General features: G+C 36.1%; 1 protein-coding gene across 1 annotated transcript in view; it reads right to left on the bottom strand.

The window, feature by feature from the left end:
- Positions 1 to 22,374, bottom strand: part of eif2ak3 (eukaryotic translation initiation factor 2-alpha kinase 3) — a 42,572-nt gene that overhangs the window by 13,494 nt on the left and 6,704 nt on the right. Inside the window, exons 2-6 of the mRNA XM_073835121.1 lie at positions 11,759 to 11,888; positions 2,141 to 2,335; positions 1,874 to 2,004; positions 1,391 to 1,685; positions 1,127 to 1,292 (exon numbers count right to left, since the gene is read on the bottom strand). Coding sequence (XP_073691222.1) covers positions 1,127 to 1,292; positions 1,391 to 1,685; positions 1,874 to 2,004; positions 2,141 to 2,335; positions 11,759 to 11,888 — 917 coding nt within the window. The remainder of the gene's footprint in view (positions 1 to 1,126; positions 1,293 to 1,390; positions 1,686 to 1,873; positions 2,005 to 2,140; positions 2,336 to 11,758; positions 11,889 to 22,374) is intronic.

Here is a 22,374-nt window from a genome sequence, read left to right as displayed (position 1 = left end):
CAAAACCCACGGTTCGGTTTGTATCACGGTTTTAGGGTCACGGTTTTCGGTTCTGTGCGGTTGTTGTTGTTATTTTTTTAATCTTTTAAATCTTTAACAATCCAGAAATGTACTTCAGCATATGATATACAGCTTAATTATCCACAATTTAGAATACAGTATTTAAAAGTTATATCATGTAATCATGCATAAACTGAATTTGACTTGACTTTAAGCACATTATTGAGACCATCTCTGAGGAAAGCTAGGAGAGATTTCATCAATGTCTTCTCTCTTGATACAGCAAGAGAGAAGACATTGATGACATGCTTTTCATTTATTTGGCAATAACAGGAGAATGTGTATTGCTATCTCTACAGGAATTGATGTGCTTTTTTTGCACATAAAGATTGAACTGAAGAATTAACTTGCATTTATCAAAGAGCCAACTTCAGTGTAGCTCTTACAAAAATAGTATATTTTAAAAGAAAAAGAGAGGAACTCTTTAAGCTCTGTCTTTTAAACAAGTTATTGGTTGGTTCATGTCATATGACCTGCGGTGCGCTTGCGGCATACTGAAAAGTTGAGATGTTTTTATCTCGATGCGGCGCAGACGCGCCTGGAAAAAACGATCGTGTCGCTTCCATTATGAGCGCGCATACCGTGCGTCCACATTTGAAATAACGAACATGAGCGCGCAAAAGACGCTACATGTGAACGGCCCCTTATACGACGCTGGCGCATCCTCCAACTCCGGGCAGCCTTCCTTATCTCTCCCACTTCCCATTTCTACACGTGACGTAACCTGCAGCACTACACTTTTACTGTCTGTATGTCCACACACACCTCTTATTTCACGCAAAAAGGACACTCACTACGTGCACGAGGCTACATTGCGCATGCGTTGAACCGTGTGACGCACACACGCACCGAACCGAGACGAGCGAACAGAACGGTTCCGTGCCACCACTAATCAGGACACATAATCATTAACCACCCTCAAATACAGCTTGAATGAACAGATCACAAAAGCATTTGAAACCCAAATTACACCAGCATTTAGATCAGACTACTAATTGCTTCAGCCAATTTTTATACCAAATGTAAACAGGCTTGTTAAAAAAAAAAAATCACAAGTGTATGTTACCCAGGTAAACGCTGGACTCCGTGGCCCCGCGGGCCTCCTCCATGATGTCATCATCCTCCTGAGCCTCAGTCTCAGTTTGGGAGTTATACGAGGTGTCATCGAACAGGCTAATGGGAGTCACCTTCCCACCTCCTACCAACCACGCAGAGGCAATGGGTGTGCAAAACTTCACAAAAACCAAGAAAACATAAGAAATCATGAGAAATGTGCATTTTGCTTATCACAAGTTTCAGCTGAAACTCCAAACAGGTTGACTCGTGTTACCTGATGCTCCCAAATCAGCTGTCCTTCCGATTTGGTGCTGAAGGCCATGACTTTCCAGTCCGGCACAGAAACCTTAATGACCAGGTCTAAGCCCTCTACCTGAGTGTGCGAGTTTGGATGCGTATTAGCATGATTTTTGGTTTGTGCGTCCGTCTCCTCTTGGATGACGCGTTGTGCTTCACATCTGACCTCTCGCCATGTCTCCCCATTAGGTGCCTCCCCCTCCAGAAAGTTGAGGTTGGATTGAATCTCAGGGACGAATTTTAGCTCAAAGTTTCCCACACTGAAGTTCCATCTATCAGGCAAAAAAACATTTTACTACAATGAATATTATTCTACAATTGTTTTTCAAAATTAAGCTGCCAAGCTGTGCAACGCTGATACAATCTAGCGTTCCGTGCATCTAATCTACCTCTGTATCATTTGCGAGATCAAAAGCAAGGTCACATGAAGCGCTCAACAGAGCCTGCGGGTATTTCTTACTTCTCAAACCCGTTGCGAGGCCTCACGGCTCTGACAGTTTTCTGTGTTCTCTGGAGTAACAGTACGTCCTCTGGCTCTCCTTCCTCGTCCCCCCACCGACTGCAGCCCACCGCTGAACAAATATACTTCAACTACAGAGAAAAAGAGAGAGGGAGGTTAAAGCTGACAACCGATACTATATGATAAAAGAGTTTGTATAGTGCCACAACAGCACATCAATCATTTATTGTTCTAGAAAACAAATGAAAAAGAAAACGTTTCAGTTACCTTGCCGCTGTATGCGCCAAGGCCGTACGTAGTGAGGGATTTGCCCCCTACAAGCACAGTGTCCTCTCCGATGCGATACGAGGAGTCCAGCAGGGACTCGACACTGAAGGGAACAGCTTCCATACTCTCCCTGTCTCTGTTCCACTGAAACAGAGCTCCGTCCAGAGAGGGAATGAACATCTTGTTCCCAAATATCTGAAGAACAGAAAGAGGTCATGACAATCTTTCTATTTTTGATCTGATTGTTGTGGTAAATGAACTGAAGTGGCACTTGATTTTTATCTTGGGAAATAGTTCACGTTTTCGATCAGCAGCAGCAGCAGGGTGGATACAATGAGCAGACCATGATGGATAGAGACAAGGGGACAGACAACACTGAGACTTTGACCAATCAGCTTTGAGGCTGTGTGTGGCATTACCACACTGTATGCCATTAACATTTGGCGCTTGGTCCACTGTTGTCTGAAGAGTTACACAAGCAGGGCACAAGTGTCCTGAACACACACACACACACACACACACACTGATAAAAAGAAAAGGCCATTATATAACAATATTGTAACTGACCCTAATCCAAAAAGTGATCTCACCTCAAACAGACACTTTAAAAAAACAGAGGAGGGGGGAATGAGATCACTGACTTCCTGTTGTGCCAAATCTAACCTTGAAACCTGGTATGGACCAATAGGAGGTCGAAACACCATGAGAAAGCAAGCACCTGGATAACGAAAACAGAACTGTGATTGGCTGGGAAATGAAGGGATTAGCTCATCTGTCCATCACGTCTGGGTGGGCGGGGCTTGTGAGGAGTTTGCAGCAGTACTGAGGGTAAGAGGTTTAAAGAGTGTGTGTGGTGTGTGTGCTGCAATGATGACTCATCACTGTGCTACATTGAGTTAATCCATCATGTGATCTATTTGTCTGATCTCCGGCTATACAGGATCTTGACGTTGGGTGAGACTTCCATCATCCTCAGCCCAACAACGTCCTAAATCAATGAACAATTAAAGCCAATCAATTAGAAGAGCACGCATTTAACCCCAGCCGATGTCCAGAACTTCATTAATGCCATTAGCTATTACAGAGCGCTTCTGAAAATCAACAGTGAGTACGTTTACATGGACAACAATATTCCGATTTTAACGCGATTAAGACAATACTCTGATTAAGAAGCAACCATGTAAACTGAGATTTTTGATTAATTTAATCCGACTAAAGTCATAATCGGAGTAAACACAAATCGAATTAAGACAGGTGGAGTATTCCTATTTTAGTCGCATTATGGAAGACATGTACACACCTTAATCAGACTATTCCCCTTGTGTAGGACTTTTCGCCACATTTTGTGACAGGATACACACTAATGCTGCGTTCCAGGCAGGTTTTTGAGCTCGTAAATCACGTGTTCAAACCACGACTCAGGACTTTGTAGCGTTCCAGGCAAGTCACGCCAAGCATTTATTATTTTTATAGTATTAATAATTTGATTGCAACGTTATATTGTCCTAAACTCAATTTTTCCACCGTGTGCCACTGAACACCGCACCCCTAGAGGCTTTATTGTTGTTTCTCGGGCTATGTCACGTCAGAACTCGGAACTGGGAGTACGTCGTCGATCTAGTACGAGTTCACGTATGGGAATTCACGGGTTTGAGTGCCGTTCCAGTGCACTTTCACGGGTAGAAGTTTGGAAAAACACGGGTAACGGGTTGTCTGGAACGCGGCATAACGCTCTCAGTTGGTTGCGCTTTGGTATCATTTTTATTTATTTATATTTTGCTACAACATGGGCTTAATCAATGCTCATTGCTGATAAATAGCCTAGTTTGTTATCATAATTTTTAGTTTTATGGAAACGTTTTTAACATTCAACCCCCTTTTTCATTAGTATAATTTGTAAGTATTTATTTTAATTTTGTGAACGGGATTTCCGCTATTGGAATGTCTTAGGATGCTTTTTACTTTTACTATCGAATTCATGATCTTGGTTTTGCTTGCATATATAAGGCTACACCTATCAATTTTAAGATTAAAACAAATTCTTAAAAGATGGATTTGTTATTTTTAATTAAACAGCATAACAAAAATAAATTAAAACTAGCTTATATAGCATTTATTAACAAAAACTAATAAGACGAGGCATGGACTCCATCACATGCTGTTATATGCCGACTAAACAATTTATTACAGGGCGCGCAAACACTGAGCAATCAAAATAATTAATAAAAAAAATAATAAAAGAAAGCCTCCAAAGCGTAATGTGAGGTAAACGGCAAAGATAACAGGGTTTTCAAAATGAAAACAAACAAAAAAAGTAAAACTAAACTGGCTTTCGGTGACTGTGCTTGCGTGTGGTTTTTTTTTTTTTGTCCTAAAAACTGACTGGCTCTGAAACGCTCGCTGTATGGATCAGACGCTTTGGAGCAGCACAGCACGCACTCGCACAAATGCGACCACGGCAAATTTTAACTCACACATTCTAAAATATCTGTTGCATATGTCCAGTGCCACTTCAAGCTTTTGTAAAATTAAAACCCAAACATCCAAAAGTCTATAAGGAAGATGAACTGATAGCGTCGCGTGTGGACGCAATGATGTGTGTCATTAATCGATCTATGTACTATAACATGTAAAACGGGAACATGAAAGGAATATTCTAAAAGCAACTCATGTAAACAGCTTAATCATATTATTGTCTTATTCAGAATAAGGTCATTAATTAGATTACTGGTGTCCATGTAAACGTAGTCAGTGTCAGCTACATAAAATGACTGTCTATTTTAAAACTAGTAGGCAAGCAAACAATTGCTTTGTCTCAACTAATATACACTGCCATTCAAGATTCAAGATTTTTAAAGAACCCTCTTATGCTCATCGAGGCTGCATTTACTTGATCAGAAATACTGTAAAACTGTGAAATATTATTACAGTCTAAAATATTGGTTTTCTATTTTTATAAATTTTTAAATATAATTTATTCCTGTGATGCAAAGCTGAATTTTTTATCAGGCATTACTCCAGTCTTGAGTGTCACGTGATCCTTCAGAAATCATTTTAATATGCTGATTTATTACTTTTATTATCAATGTTGGAAACAGTTGTGCTGCTTAATATTTTTTAGAACCTGTGATCCATTTTTCAGGATTCTTTGATGAATAAAAAGTTAAAAAGAACAAGATGTATTCAAAATAGAAATCTTTTTTAACAATACAAGTACATGCTATTACTTTATCAATTTAACACATCCTTGGTGAATAAAAAATTAAATAAATAAATAAATAAATAAATAAAATAAATTTACTGACCAAAAAAAAAAAAAAAAAAAAAAAAAAAAAGGTAAATTGTAGTTGATATTGTTACAAAAGATTTATATTTTAATTAAATGCTGTCCTTTTTAACTTTATTTATTAACGAATCCTGAAAAAAAAAAATTCATAGGTTCCAACAAAATATTAAGTAGCACAACTGTTTAACATGATAAAAAAAAATCTGCATATTAGAATGATTTGTGAAGGATCACGTTACACTGAAGACTAGAGTAATGATGCTGAAAATTCAGCTTTGCATCACAGGAATAAATTACATTTTAAAATATATTCACATAGAAAAATGGTCATTTTACATTGAAATAATATTTCAGAATATAATGTTTTTTCTCTGGATTTTTGATTAAATAAATGCAGCCTTGATTTCAATTAAAATTAAGGCATTGGATAAAAGACTTAAAAAAAAAAAAAAAACTACATGTATTTTACATTTATTTTATTTTACAATACATTTATTTTAAGCAAAACCTTCTAATACTAAAACTAGCAAATTTAATAAACTACACCTGTGATTACTCTTCTAGACATCCTTGTGAACTTGAGAGTAACTGACTACATACATTCAGTTACTGTTATAGCTTTATTTCAATATACTATACTACTTTACATTCGTTAAAATGCAGTGTCCTAAAATATAAATATAAATAAGGAGGCTCCCAAAGCCATGAAGAACATGAAATTAAATGACTCTTCAGAGAATGAATTTTTATTACGCAACAAGGAGGTTTTATGGCTTGCATGAAAGGAAGACTTTTAACTTCTTAACTACAAGCAGTAAATGTTAAAGGTTCGCTGCTTTTTACGAAGTGTGTAATTTAACCTCTACAGTATCTCATGTCAGTGTGCTTTGGTATTTAAGCAAATGTGAAGCTTCAGTAAAAAAGACTCTCACTTTGGACACATGGCACAAATCTATTTTTTTCATGCACTGGATGCCAGGGAGGACTGAAGGACTGGTAGCCTGGTATTAAAAATGCTCTAACTGGGAATACTGGGCTTGGCAAAGTTATTTTCTGCACATCAATGGCAAACCTGATGTCAACTACTCATGCATTTCATTAAAAATGCCCACAGGCTGTAGTTTTGATAGGCGTCAATAGTTAAATCAACTTTTTATGGGCAATTTCGATGGGCATCAACAGCTACAGTAAATGATCAAATCCTCCCTTTAATTATAAAACATAACTTGCTACACCAGATGGGCCCCTATAGACCACAAAGTCGTAAGTAGCATTTGTATATTTGTAGTAATAGCCAAAAATACATTGTTAGAGTCAAAATTATACATTTTTCTTTTATGCCAAAAATCATTAGGTTATTAAGCAAAGACCATGTTCCATGAAAATATTTTGTAAATTTCCTACAGTAAATATCAAAACTTAATTTTTGCTTAGAATTTACTTGGACAAATTTAAAGCAGATTTTCTCGAATTTTAAAATTTTTTGCACCCTCAGATTCCAGATTTTCTTAAACCATACATCAATGGAAAGCTTATTTATTTAGCTTTCAGATTAATCTCAATGTAAAAAAAAAATGACTTTTATGACCAGTTTTGTGGTTTAGGGTCACATATTTTAGTGTTCATGAACATGGTAGAAATTTAAGAGCTTTTGACTGTAATCACCAACCCTAATATACTGGAACACACTGAGCCATATTGGCTTCAGTTTCCTTTAAACTGGATAATTCCAATTCTCCTATTATTTTCATTGAAGAGTAGGGAACATATGGGCATGATATCTGAGTGAAGCCCGTAGCAGCCCAACATGAATCAAGTACTCAGTTCAGCTGTAGGCAATGACTTCTGGAATCTTGTTTGACACATTCAATTTGAGAGATTTAGCCAAAGGCAGTATGGCCCTTGTCTTAAGGGATCACAGCAGGTTTGAGTATGAAGTGTGTCTATGTAGGCAGGATATCCCTCTGTACTCAATGACCTCCCGCAGATGATAGCGCTCCACTGAGTCTGACACATAGCATTACATCAAGCTAAGCTCAATCTCCTCTCCCTTCCCTGTTTGGCGGTAATCTCTTATGTCTCCCACACACATATACTCGCACACAAACACAACATATCATTTCACACCTCTGCTGGGACAAAAATCACTTTAGTGCACCCTACATACAGTTTAAAATCAAATAAACACACTTAGGTCTAGAGATGACATGCTATCATGAAAAACAACAACCTAAAACACTTACAGTTTATCTAACGTAAGAGTTGTTGTGATATCAATTTGTAGGCCAACCTTGAATCTAAGGGTTTCAGAATGATTCAGTTTGAAAGTAAAATAATGTCTGTGGTTAAGTACGTTGTAGAGAAAACTAAGTGCGTTAACATGAGAAGAACACTCTCTGCTAACAATTTGTAACTATTTTCTATGATATCATTTGTGTGCCTATTGAGACTGAGGTTTAGGGGTGGACCTCCATGCTTGATTTTTCACAATTCGCATGTTTTCGTACAAATAAAACTGTAATTTCATACAAAATCACCAAATATTAAAATAGAGATGAGATTGTTTTGACAGATCTTGTGTCACTCACATATCAAAAACCTTCATTCTAAAAAAACTATTTAAGATTTCTGAGGATAAAATGCCAATATTCTTCTGGGTTTTAGGACTAAGAAGCACTATTGTGAGACTGCTGATGCTCCATTGCCCATTTTCACGACAGATGAGATATTCAGCATATCAGCGGAGTGCCATCTCTCTTAAGAAGTTGACATCACTGACATCTACCAAAAAAGAAAGCAAAAGAGCAGCACCAAAATGACACTTCAAAGAACTGCGTGTTCGCACAGCATTGTGCTGTTGAGGAAAATCTCACAAAATCTGTCAAGAACATGTCAGGGTCATATCTTACTGCAAAATTAAAAGAAGTTATACATTTTACCTAAAAACATGAAGCCTATTTTTAATATAATCAAATGTTTACCATTGGAATAAAAATGCAAGCAAAATAGAAACAACTGGCCATTGAATTATTGAAAAATAATGAGTACCCAAGGTAACGCAGCAATAACACAAAGCGGAGTGGCCGTTACACCTTGGGTGTGCATTATTTTTTAATAATTTGTTGGCTTGTGTTCAATTATTCTGCTTATACCATGGTTACCACACCTCAAGACATTTTCTTAGATGTTTATTTCAAGACATTTACGCAGTTTTTTTAGGTCCATAAAGAAGTGTATGTGTGACACATGCTGGCAAAATGAGTCAAAATAAGTACATTTTCGAAAAAAGAAAAAAAAAATAATTCTCCATTAAAATACCTTCAAAATGATATATATGACTTGTTGGAACCAGACAAAAAATTATGACGATAGAATGCGATAGAGGCGGCGGAGTTGATTTTGAGAAAAAAATAGTTTTCTATAGGTTCTAAAGCAAAATCACTAAGCAACGTTGCATATTTTCCTCCAATTCTTTTTCTTAATAATAATTACTATATTACCAATCACAATATAGCTATTTTTCTATTTTATCTTTGCTATTAAAAATAAGAACAAAGATGCAAATAAACAATAGTTTAACCAAGAGCAGCGAGTGATTCTATTCTTTTAACATTTTATTAAAATTGAGACCTACTCTAATATGCTCTTAGATAGTCTAATATCTAATATGCTACACGTCAGATTTTTCCCCAACCATTAAAGGAGTAGTTCACTTTTAAAACAAATTTACAGGTAATGTACTCACCCCCCTTGTCATCCAAGTTCATGTCTTTCTTTCTTCAGTCGTAGGGAAATTATGTTTTTTGAGGAAAACATTTCAGGATTTCTCTCCATATAATGGACTTCTACGGTGCCCCCGAGTTTGAACTTCCAAAGTGCAGCTTCAAATGGCTTTAAACGATCACAGCAGAGGAAAGAAGGGTCTTATCTAGCAAAACGATCGGTTATTTTCTTTAAAAAAATAATAATAATAAAATAAAAAATACAATTTATATGCTTTTTAACCTCAAATGCTGGTCTTGTTTAGCTCTGTGTGTACCTTGTGTAGAGATTAAAAAGTATATAAATTGTAAATGTTTTTAGAAAATAACCAGTCGTTCCGCTAGATAAGACTTTTCTTCCTTGGCTGGGATCATTTAGAGCCATTTGAAGCTGCATTTTGGAAGTCCAAACTCGGGGGCACCATAGAAGTCCATTATATGGAGAGAAATCCTGAAATGTTTTCCTCAAAAAACACAATTTCTTTACGACTGAAGAAAGAAAGACATGAACATCTTGGATGACAAGGGGGTGAGTACATTATCTGTAAATTTTTGTTCTGAAAGTGAACTACTCCTTTAAATATATTTTTTTAAATGAAAATAACCAATCGTTTCGCTAGAGAAGACTCTTCTTCCTCGGCTGGGATTGTTTACAACCACATTTGGAAACATTAGAAGCCGCATTTAAACTGAATTTTGGAAGTTCAAACTCGGGGCACCAGAGAAGTCCATTATATGGAGAAAAATCCTGAAATGTTTTCCTCAAAAAACAATTTCTTTGCGACTGAAGAAAGAAAGACATTAACATCTTGGATGAAAAGGGGGTGAGTACATTATCTGTAATTCTTTGTTCTGGAAATAAACTTATCCTTTAATATTTGATTAATAACATGCATTGCTAAGAACTTAATTTGGACAACTTTAAAAGTGATTTTCTTAATATTTTAGTTGCATCTCAGCCAAATAATTTGTCTGTCCTAACAAACCAGCTTTCAGATGATCTCAATAAAAAATAAAATAATAATAATAAAAAAAAATACCCTTAACGACTGGTTTTATGGTCCAGGGTCGCATATAGTAAGTACATGCAGTTAATTAATATTACTCAATACTTAAATGTTGCACTTTAACAAGGACACCATAAAATAAAGTGCAACCCACTTTTCTTTTATTCTTTTGATTTTGGTGTGAAATATGACCTAGACATGGTTTTCAGAGATTCAGACAACTTCACAAACTTAGTTTTGTCTACAGCACAAGCCCAGCAGTGTGTCAATACTTTTATTTAATGACTCACATCAAATGATTCCCTTTGGTGCAGCAATCAAACAAACAAAAAGCCTTGTGCACTGAATGGTGCGCACAGACACACCAGATTTTCGGCTCATTGGATTAATGTGCCTTAATTACAACTGTTCACTCTAAAGTCTAATAGATGAGAGGGGGTGTATGATGTTTGTTGGGTGTGTGTGGGGGGGTCAGCATTCTTATGGATGACATCATCCCACACATAAGGCATTACCTCATTCTTCAATCCTCTCAGCATGACTCACACCACACTGTCAGTGGCATCCCTTCTCCACCCCCCATCTCTCTTTTCCTCATTCCTCTCATCTTTCTCTTTCTTTCTTTCCTTCCATCACACACCTCCCCCTCATGTTGGGACAGCGTGTTTCTGCAGACAATGCTGTTTACTGCTGGCCTCTCTCCTACTGTTGAGGCATGCTATAGGTGACTGCTTTCTACGGGCGCCATGGCGAGGGCCAATCAGAAGGGGGCAGACTGCTCTAATCACCGAGCAGAATGCCTTGCAAGGCACCGCCTGAGCCAATCAGAATGGCTGGTTGCTAGGCACCCAGAGGTAAAAGAGGAGGGGAGAGGAAGATTCTAGCCAATGGGGAATCTGCTCCCACAGCAGCCAGGCATTTCAGGTTACCGCCAAAGCAGACAGGGGGTCAACACAATCACTCATACACATGCTCATTAAGCTATATATACACACACACACATACAGAGTAAGAAGGGGTAATAATAGTAAAATCAGATCATGACCACTAATGTATGGATCAAATAAATGTGTAACAACGTACTAAAATCAAATTACAAGAAGCCTGTTAGCGTAGCGCTCAGTGTGTTTGTGTAAATGTGTGCATGTGCACAGGCACATAAGTGCATCGCTGCCAAACGCTCTTCCTCCAGGCTAGTCTTCAGTCTCTAGAGAGTACGAGTCTGTGATCTATGTATGTGTGTGTGCGCGTGTGTGTATGTAACTTGTTTCAGATCCAATTTCCTTTGGGCAATGTCTCGTTCTCTTCTGGGGTAAAGAGGTTCAAACAAACATCACCTTTTCCCACATACACACACACACACACACAGACACACACTCACTCAAACTCTTACGAACAACAGACAAACATGTGCACTGTGAATGTTTGGGGAGAAAATGTTCTTATGTTGCAGCACAATGCAAAATACTACAATAAAGTGTTTAATACTTCTAGCCAAAAAACAGTTGTTGGTTGTTAAGCGTTAGCTTATGTGCTTTAATGGTTGTGAGAAACTGTTCAGTACCTCTGGTTTGCTGAGGCTAGAGGACACTAGAGAGCCTGAGCCCACGTCTAGGTCCCACTGCTTGCGTCCCTGGTTTAGAGGATCCAGAGCGGCGATTCTCCCATCCAGTGTGCTGATGATCACCAGAACCCTGTCAAGCACATAAAACAGACAGGTTTTCCATTACTCAATACTGTACACTAGACATTTCCCTTAAACTTCAAGTGTGTTTGACTTACGGTGTGCGCACATCAAAAGTGAATTAAATTATTTGAGCAAGTAGATTACATACAAAGTCAATGCAAAGATGCAAATTCACACGGGGCAACGTAAATGACATTGAATTGGGCAAAGTGATTGCTGCGAACACACAATATATGACTTAAAATTTCAACTTGAGCAAAAAAATTCACATGATATGTTGTTGCGCAAGCGAATCAGCAAAGAGCTTATTGACACGTCCAGGTTGACATATCTGGTTGTATAAGGAAATGAAGATTTTATTTATGCGAAAGACACAAAAATGTGATAACGCAATGTAAATATTTACTTAGTTTTGCTGTGCACACACCATTAGAGATTAGGGGTTGAGCGATTATCAGCGTCGATATTAAGCATTTTTATGGTTATCGTATCGGCCATTTTCAAAACTGATTTGCCAATAAAATCATTTAAAAAGCATTAAAAAAAAAAAATTGTCAGAGCACTTGTTATTTTTATTTTTGACATTAATTTTCATTTTTACACCAGACATATATATTGGTTCAAAATATCGGTTATCGGTCTACTTAATCTGAAACATATCAGTCAACCCCTATTAGAGATTATATGGTGTATGTGAATTATAGCCAACATAAATTTTATGACCAATAATTATACACGGCCAACATTAAAATACAGTTTTGTCTAAATAAATTAAAAATAAAACACTAAAAACTAAAGTAATTTTCTGATCCTACAGCTATACAGTGTAAAAAGAAAATGTTGATTTTGAAACCAGCTAAAATTACATTTAACAGTGGTGTTAAATTATTAGTATTTTTATTTGAGTGGTTTTATTAATTTATGGTTACATTATATATTGTGGATACCTACATACTCAAGTAGGTAGTGAAGAACCAAAAGAATTGTCAAAAGAAATAATAATAAAAATAAATAAATAAATAAAAAAAGTACATACAAAATTTTCTAAAATCATTGAAAGTAGTAACTAAGTAACTAAATAATTACACTACCAATTTTGCTCACCAAGCCTGCATTTACTACAATTTTATTTTATTTAAATACAGTGTGCGTAAAAAATTATTTTATATAAAATAACTTATTTCTATATGAATATACTATAAAACCTAATTTATTCCTGTTACCAAAGCTAAATTTTCAGCATCATTACTCCAGCCTTCAGTGTCACATAATCCTTCAGAAATCATTTTAATTATGCTGATTTGCTGCTCAAAAAACATTTATTAGTAGCAGTGGTAGTAGTATCAATATTTAAAACAGTTGAGTACATTTTTTCAGGACTTTGAAGAATAGAAAGTTCTAAAGATCAGCATTTATCTGAAATAAAAAGCTTTTGTAACATTATACACTGACTACTATTCAAAAGCTTGAAGTCAGTATAAATTTTTTTTGGTGGGGGGGGTGCTTTAAATTGATCAAATGTGATGATAATGACATTTATAATGTTACAAAATATTTCTAATTCAGATAAATTCAAAGAAACCTGAAAAAAACAATTCTACTCAGCTGTTTTCAACATCATCATCATCATCATAATAATAATAATGAAGCAGAAGAGACTTCTTTAAAAATTGTTAAAAAATCTTACGATTCAAAAACTTTTGACTGGTAGTGTATCTGTTAAAAAGTCTGATAAATGTGGATTTAATACAAGGGCAAATTGACCGTTAAACTCTATAATGTCTACAATCGACCAAGAGAACTGGAATATTAAACTGTGTGCACGCCAAACTATCACAAAGTTTTTGCTCTTTTGTAGTATGCAATAAAAGCTAACAAGAAGTGAAGTCTACACAGGACAGTTCATGGCTAAAGTGCCAGGGAACTTTTTAATGGACAGGAGCAAACACACCTGCAGGGTAGAGAGAGCGAGGGAGTCTCTTTGATCAAGTCTAAGAGAGTTAACGCATCCCTCTAGACATCAACACTGATGAGGTCAGAATTTAAGGGCACTTCAGTTCTGCTCATCCCAAAGCTCTGGGCCAACACCGTTTGTTCTCATTCTCCAATAGGATTGAAGAGCAGAAAATGCTATAGCACAGCACTCCTGATTGGCTGGAAGGCCCCTCCAAAAATATGAGGGCTGATTGGTTGTTGCTAAGCAGTGGGCATTGTGAGAATGAATGAGGACACTATACAGGTCCCGCCCAACCAAAAGAGTGATTGAGGGAAAGAAAAAAATAAAACAGAGAATGAGAGAGAGAGAGAGAGGGAGAGCGAGAGTGAGAGAGAGAAATATAAAAAAAAAAAAAAAAGAACAAATCCCATATTCTGGATGAGATCAAAGAGTAAGCGTATTCCACAGGCTGTTTAACCTCAGGAAAAATAAAAAGGAGAACAAGGGACTAAAATAGAAGGAAAAGCACTTGAGAAAAATTGTACAACTAAATTGAAAAAGAAAAAAGAAAAGAAAAAAAAAATCAACAGTTTGTCTGACACCAATTCAATTGTGTAGACTATATTATAACATAAACTGCATAAAAAGTGCCATGAGATTTAATTAAAGTCAATGCATAAAATTAATTTCAATAATTTAGTGATAATGTAGCACTCTAGTGACACACAAAAACTGAACTTACAGTGTTGAACTCTCTAGTTAACGTTTTTGTATTTTGTATTCATTTCACTTTAATATCGGTTCATTTTTAATTACCTTGTCTTTTTATTACATTTTACTGTACTTTCTACACTGTTTCTGTACTATTTCAGTCATGTGACTTTTTCCACTCATCCGGCATATTTATGACCATCAGCAGGGCAAAGTAATGGTCTTGAATAATAAAACAACACATGTTATGTTAATGTTATACTAAAAGTCAATAATTACTCATATCTTAAAAAAAACACCACAAATGTCTGCATGTAAACTGTGAGAGAAGCTTCAATTTATCTCACAACCTTTTACAAGCGTACCTAATTGCTCACCCGTTTACCTCTCTCAACATTATTCTTATCATGCTGTTTAACACACTTAGCACTTTACGCACAAACAGATCCTTAAGTGCGCGTCCACACACCTGTGATGCCTCCCTCTCACTCTCACTTACGATCTCTCAGAGGAAGTCAAGAGATTCTCAACTCAGACCTGATGTAAACAGACTGCATGGACGGAAAAAAAAGAAAAGAAGAAGAAACAACTAGGGTATCTGAGGGGTTTGGTCCAATCACAGGAGGTTTTCCTCCTCTCTCAGCCAATCAGAGCTTAGATGCATTTCTGCACCTTCAATCAGAAACCACTCCTTTAAAAAACACCAGCCAATGGACATAAAAAGCCCGCTGTAACCATGCCACAGCAAGCAGCTCTTATCAGCCAAGTGTGAGTTAGCAAGTACCACTGCAAATCACACACACGCACAATAGGGGCATGGGGAGCACGTGGCCAAGTTGTGAAAACAGAGGCACACCCCTGCGGAGAAGCCGCAGAATTCTTGACGGGTTAACAGAGTAAAGTACTTTGTGGAGACACAATTGGACAACATGCAGAAACCTGATATGGCAATTAGTACAACAATATGATTCAGGCAAAAGTTCACTCAGAAATTAAAAACCTGTCATTCATTACAGTCTCCTATCTTTTTTCTGTGAAACACAAAAGCAGACGTTTCAAAAACGTCCAGGCTGCTTTTTTTTTTTTCTTCTTCATACAATGAGAATTAATAGGTACTGATGAGTTTTTGTCAAGTTCTAAAAAGAAACACTAATACACTTTCTTCTGAGGGAAAATAATAATTGGGAACGTGTCCCTCACATAAATTTCTCATTGGATTTAAATGAATAGTTGAAAATAGGGATGCACCGAATGTTCGGCAACCGAAATTATTCGGCCGAAAAAAAAAAAAAAGAAGCTCTGAATAAATTATACCAAACAATGACGTGACGCGATCAAATAGAGGCATGTTTTTCTCCAAGCACACCATAAAAATAATTCTATCAGTTCATACAGGGATAGTATTATCTACAGCTGTATATACAAATACACACCCAGGTATCGGCCGATACCCTGAGCCCAGGTATCGGAATCAGGAAGGAAAAAAGTGTATCGGAACATCTCGCAGTTAAATTGTGCCTTGTTGGTAGGCTATAATGTCCACTAGAATGTTAAAAATGTCCAGTGTTAAGTAAATATTTTTAAATTGTTGTTTTGTAATTGATATTTTTCTCTAAAAAGCAAGACAAAACTCTAAAAAGCACATTTTGGCTATTTAATTTATGCAATGGTGGAAAAAAAAAAATAGGCAAAGTACATGGGATGGAGGGAAAAACACCTAGCCTAGTGTTTCATTTTGTTCAGTTTCGACTTCGGGCCAAGAATTTTCCATTTCGGTGCATCTCTAGTTGAAAATGAAACTTCTGCCATTAATTACTCACCCTCATGTCGATCTATACCTGTGAGACCTTTGTTGATCTTAAGAACACAAAGATATTTTTGATGATATCTGAGAGCTTTCCTTACTTGTGTTCCAAAGATGAATGAAGGAACGACATGAGGGTGAATAATTAAGGCCCCATTTAAGCTAGTGCGTTTTGGTTTAAAAAGGGTATTTTAAAATGAAAACGATCGCATCTACACTAGTGTTTTTTTTACTTAATCAGCTCCCTAGCTCCCAAGCTCGTAATTGAGTATATCGTACATAAATTGGGGCACTGGTAAATTCCCTAGCTCACTGCACGTTGGGACAGTTGGGGCATGACTACGTACAACGTCAACCGACATTGTTAAAATGTGACTGCTGGAATTAATAAACAACAGGCAGGACCGATCTCATTTTGATATAATTTTTTTATTCTCTTTAGACAGATTGTTCTGTTACGTGTTCTTACAACATTTCAGCCAAATATTAATTATAAACTTTACTTAGATGTGTTTATTATAGGGGTGGGAAAAAAAAATCGATATTGCAATATATTGTTGTGCTCTCTGTCGCAATAAATAATCGATACACTAACGGCCAATATCGATATTTTATTACAACACAAAATTATTAATTTACCCGTCGTCAGTGTCACTGTCACTTCCCAATATCTACCATTCTGTTTGTGGGGGGCGCTGTTCGAGTAAATGGGGGTAAAGTGGCAGAAGCAGCGGTTCTCTAACAACAACAGCAAGTTCTCTAACAACAACAGAGAAGAAGCGCAGAAAAAGAGAAGTGAGAAAAATGGCGGAAAATAACGAAAACCAAACAAAGACGCACCCGCTAGTTGAGCATGCTGATCAGTTACGCCTGTTTACGCCTGTTAACGGATTAGAGCGTTCACACTGCACGCGGTTGCTGTCCGGCAGTACGTCCCAGAAGCGGTGTGCAAGTGCATTCAAGTGCATTGAATAATACGTTGTTTATAAAACGTGTTCTGTGTGAAAGCAAAACGAGTCCGTGCTGCTTCTGCATCGCACACGGACTGCATACGCACTGCAGACGGAGTATGTGTGAAACAGGCGTTAGTGTTCCTCAAGAAGAATATGCCTTGATGTGACCACTGTCCAGGTTAACATAAAGCACTTTACAGTAACTTACTACTGACGTTTCAGTATCACGGTTTACACATGTTAGTTAATGTTCATGTTGTTTTTTTTAATGTTCAGGCACTTTTATCTGTCTAGCTGTACAGCGTTTACATTTAAGACCAGGAGGCAGTGAGTTATTATGCAAATGCATATTTCTTTGCACAGTGTTGAAAATGTTGGCATTAATAAATGCTTAAGATTTCCTTATTATGGGTATTTTTTTCTTTTTCAGTCACATATATCGTGATATATCGTTGATGAAATTTCTTCCAATATATTGAATATCGTAGATATCGCGAATCGTGATATTATCGATATCGTGGGCCACATATCGTCACAGAATTGAATCGTGAGTTACCTGTATCGTCCCACCCCTAGTTCATTACCTGTCTAACGATGTGCATTAATGTTGAAATGTACTAAAACAATTGTTTGTCTTTTCAATATTGTGAGCCATAATATTTATTGAGTTGGCTCGTATGGTTTATGTTTTGCACTTCAGAAATGTGAATGTTTCCGGTTAGGATGCATAGTGAGGACCAATGTTCCCTAGAATTTTTGATGGATAACTGGGATTTTTCAGGGAGCAAACGTTCTAGTGCACTGGAAGGATTTTGTGATTGAGACAGCCCTTAAAATGGCAGACTCCCTGATCAGTGCCCTGACTACTGAAAAAGGGAGCCGATTGACCCACTATGTTTCAGAAACAATCTCCATCTACACTACACAACCAAAAACGCATGTCACGTGACCATTCAAGCTGCATGTCATCAAGGACATTTTGAAGAGAAGTAACCATAATAAAAACTTTACTGTTATTCCTTGGGGTGTAAAAATACTGTAATTTATTTTTTTACTTTGCAATTTAAGTGTTACATTTCTTAAATAAGCGTCCAAAATTAGAGTTTTCAAACTAAAAAGGGGCTTTAGTTTGTAGTCTGCAGCATTTTAGAAAGTCTTAGTTTTTGAAGTTCGAAAATGACGGAGTAGTGTAAATAATATGCATAACCGTTTTTTTTTTTTTTTTTAAAGTTTAGTTTTGTTTTTTTTTCTTCATTTTTGGGTAAACTATCCCTTTAAGTTTAAAGAAATTCAAATACGTGAGCCTGGACCACAAGACCAGTCATACGTAGCACAGGTATATTTGTAGCAATAGCCAACAATACATTGTATGGGTTAAAATGATTGAATTTTCTTTTATGCCAAAAATCATTAGGATATTAAGTAAAGATCATGTTCCATGAAAATATTTTGTAAATTTTCTTACTCTAAATAAATCAAAAACTTAATTTTTGATTAGTAATATGCATTGCGAAGAACAACTTAATTTGACAATTTGAACACAATTTTTCAATATTTAGATTTTTTTTTTGCACCCTCTGATTTTTTAAATAGTTGTATCTCAGACAAATATTGTGCTATAATAACAAACCATACTTATTATATTCAGCTTTTTTAGATGATGTATAAATCTCAATTTTAAAAAACTGACTCTTTTGACTGGTTTTGTGGTCCAGGGTCACATATGTGAAGTTGACCATTATAAAGAAGTGACTTCTGAGTAAGCCATTCTTCATGCATTGCTACACTGTTGACAATGGACCTTCTTTGCAACTTAAAATTTTGCTATTATTAGAGAAACAGAATGAAATACAAGTTACTGACTTAAAAATGAAGTCTGGCACTCCCAATATCTCCAGAAGAAAAAAAAAAATCTATAAAGATTGTAGCATGAAAACAACAAGATCATATTCTTTTTTTGTTTACTTGTTAATAATTTAGCACCATGGCGAGACAGGTGGGAAATAAATAAATACATTTCCCTCATCTTTGATTTAAAAACAAAAATCTACACATCATTTTCATCATAATTATCTGAAAAAGTAAAAAGTCCAAAGCCCAAATACTACACATGAATTTTATCTGTATACACGTAGATACTGCTGAATTAAAGTCTCCAAAAAACTCCATTTAGAAGGGGGACCTCTTAAAAGGGACGACAAAGACTCCACTGACTTTCGGAAGTGAAAGGGATTTTCTGCTTAAGTGAGCACACAATAAAATATAGCACTGCAGTAGCATGCAGAGCTCGGTATGGAGCGTTACACAAAGCGCTCGGCAATGCATTTCAAGGTACCATCTTCCCCAGGCTACATCCGCAGTACACAAACACCATGTCCATAACCGTATATCTCACTACGGAAAGAAAAAAAACACTGACTAGAACATTCAATCCCTCCGACGCACACGATGAGGAAAAAGTGCAGTCTGTGCATTACTTGTTGAATGCGTAGCGGACTGAACTGTGACTAACTGCATCACAATGCGCGGGCTCATGTAGAAAATAAAGATTATCTGAAAAACAACAAAATTAGTAATATATATATATATATATCAGTGTTTCCCCTACCATTATCTTAGGGGGGCGCCCCGCCCCCCCAACGGCACCCCCCGCCCCCCTTGAATGTCAAGTTCATTTTATTTTTGATATAGCGTCAGATCACAATAGAAGTCATTAAGGTTATCTTTCCTATAGAACAGGGCTATACATTGTTCTTTTATTAAACAAACTAAATTGCCTTGTGTTATTTATCTTATTTACACGAAGGCATGTCATTTCTGTCTTTACATGATCGCGTGTTTACAATGTCTCATCTGCGAAAACACAGACGGGATCGCGGACTCCATTCATAAAAACCGAATCTACTATAGCGCGAAATGCCACGTAAATTCGTCGATTTTTGGATTAATAAATCAAAAGTTGGTCTGTTACTTCATTCAAATCGCGATATGGACTAGTGTCTGTGAAAACTGAAATGCAAAAAGACCGTTTCAAAATGAATCCTGCATGCTCCGTTTGCCTCTGTATGTATGAATGGTGGAGACGCGCTTTTACTACACGCATATACTGAAGCACACGTGACGCTCCCGCTAATTTTGGGCATTTGCATCTCGCATGAACAGATAAACTCAATATCCAAAGCTGCTGTGAGTGTCACTTTTACCGTTTCATTTGAGAAAACTAGCATCATAACATGCTGTACACACACAGAAACTTCAAGGCAACCTGTCAAAATAAAAGTAACATGTAACAGAACATTAGTCTTGTATTACTTTTGTACAGTATAATGTAGTTGTTTATATATTCCTATTTAAATAATTGACATGAAACAATATATATGATAAAAATAAATATAACAAGATTAACCACTTAGTTGTAGAAAAAATACTACAATTATTATTTAAATGTTAAATTATTATTATTTATTGATTTTAACAGTAAACCTCTGTTTGTTTGCCAAAAATTAAAAGGGTTTATTTTTCATTTGATTAAAAATAAATAAATGTTTATACTTTTAATTTGATTATGAGAAAAAATAATACACACAAGAATTAAAAAAAAAAAAAAAAGCAAAAGTTGGTAGAGCCCTATTGTTCAAAATGTTAAAATAGAGAGTTTTGGACTTATTTTTCCACTGAATAAGTCTATAATAATGTTTTCGTTATTTCACAAAGTAGGGTAAAGTACCGGGAAAAAAAAAGTAACGTTGGCTACCGGCACCCAACCCCCTAAGCCCCCCCCCCCAACACTGGAAACCTAGGGGAAACACTGTATATATATATATATATATATATATATATATATATATATATATATATATATATATAGGGGTGGGCATAGATTAATTTTTTTAATCTAGATTAATCTAGATTAAATCTTGGAATTAATCTAGATTAATCTAGATTAAAATGGCTAATTTGAATTCTGCTGAAGGCATTCAGAATATGTGTGCTACCCAAATAATGACTAAAAGTAAGTCTTTGAGAATGGATCATAAAGCTCATAAAGCTGTTCTATGATAATTTGTTGATGAAAATAAATTATGTTCAATTAGATGTACTTGTGTTTACTAACTAACTAACAATGAAATTATTTTTTCTACCTATTAGATTGTGTTTTTTTTTAACGTCAACACCTACCCAGCCCATTACATGTTACACAGTACTTTTATTTTGACAGGTTGCCGTGACGTTTCTGTGTCATACAGTATGATATGATGCTAGTTTTCTCAAATGAAACGGTAAAAGTGACACTCACAGCAGTTTGGGAGATTAAGTTTATCTGTTCATGTGAGATTAAAAAAAAGCCAAAAATTACCGGGAGCGTCACGTGTGTTTCAGTATGAGTGTAGTAAAAGCTCGTCTCCGCCATGCATACATACAGCTAGGCAAACGGAACATTTCAGATTCATATTAAAACGGTCTTTTTGCATTTCAGTTTTCACATACACTAGTCCATATCGCGATTTGAATTAAGTGACTGACCAACATTAGATTTATGAATCCAAAAAACGACGAATTTACGTGGCATTTCGCGCTATAGTAGATTCGGTTTTCATGAATGGAGGACGACGCGATCCTGTCTGTGTTTTGGCGGAGGAGACTTAAACCGTGACCATATTCGGTATACATCCGCGTTAAACTATCAAGGTGAAAGTCATCATAGCTTGCGTAGTTTAGACCCAGCTCCCAACCCAAATATGAGAATAGATTAACGGCGATATTTTTTTATCGCACGATAAGAGTTTCGCGTTAACGCAGCACGTTAACGCCGATAACGGCCCACCACTAATATATATATATATATATATATATATATATATATATATATATATATATATATATATATATATATATATATCAGTATTTAAAGAGATAGCTAACCCAAAAAAAAAAAAATTATTCACTCGACATCTTCCCAAACATTTCTTTCTTCTGCAGTTCACATAAAATGATGAGAATCAAACTGTTTTGGTCACCATTGACTTCTATTGTACACAACACACATACACACAAAAAAAAAAAAAAAAAAAAAAACCACACATGAGTG

The sequence above is a fragment of the Garra rufa genome, chromosome 2 (assembly GCF_049309525.1).
Source record: "Garra rufa chromosome 2, GarRuf1.0, whole genome shotgun sequence".
Classification (NCBI taxonomy): domain Eukaryota; kingdom Metazoa; phylum Chordata; class Actinopteri; order Cypriniformes; family Cyprinidae; genus Garra; species Garra rufa.
Note: the sequence above shows the minus strand (reverse complement) of the source record. Positions and strands in the feature narration are given on the sequence as shown.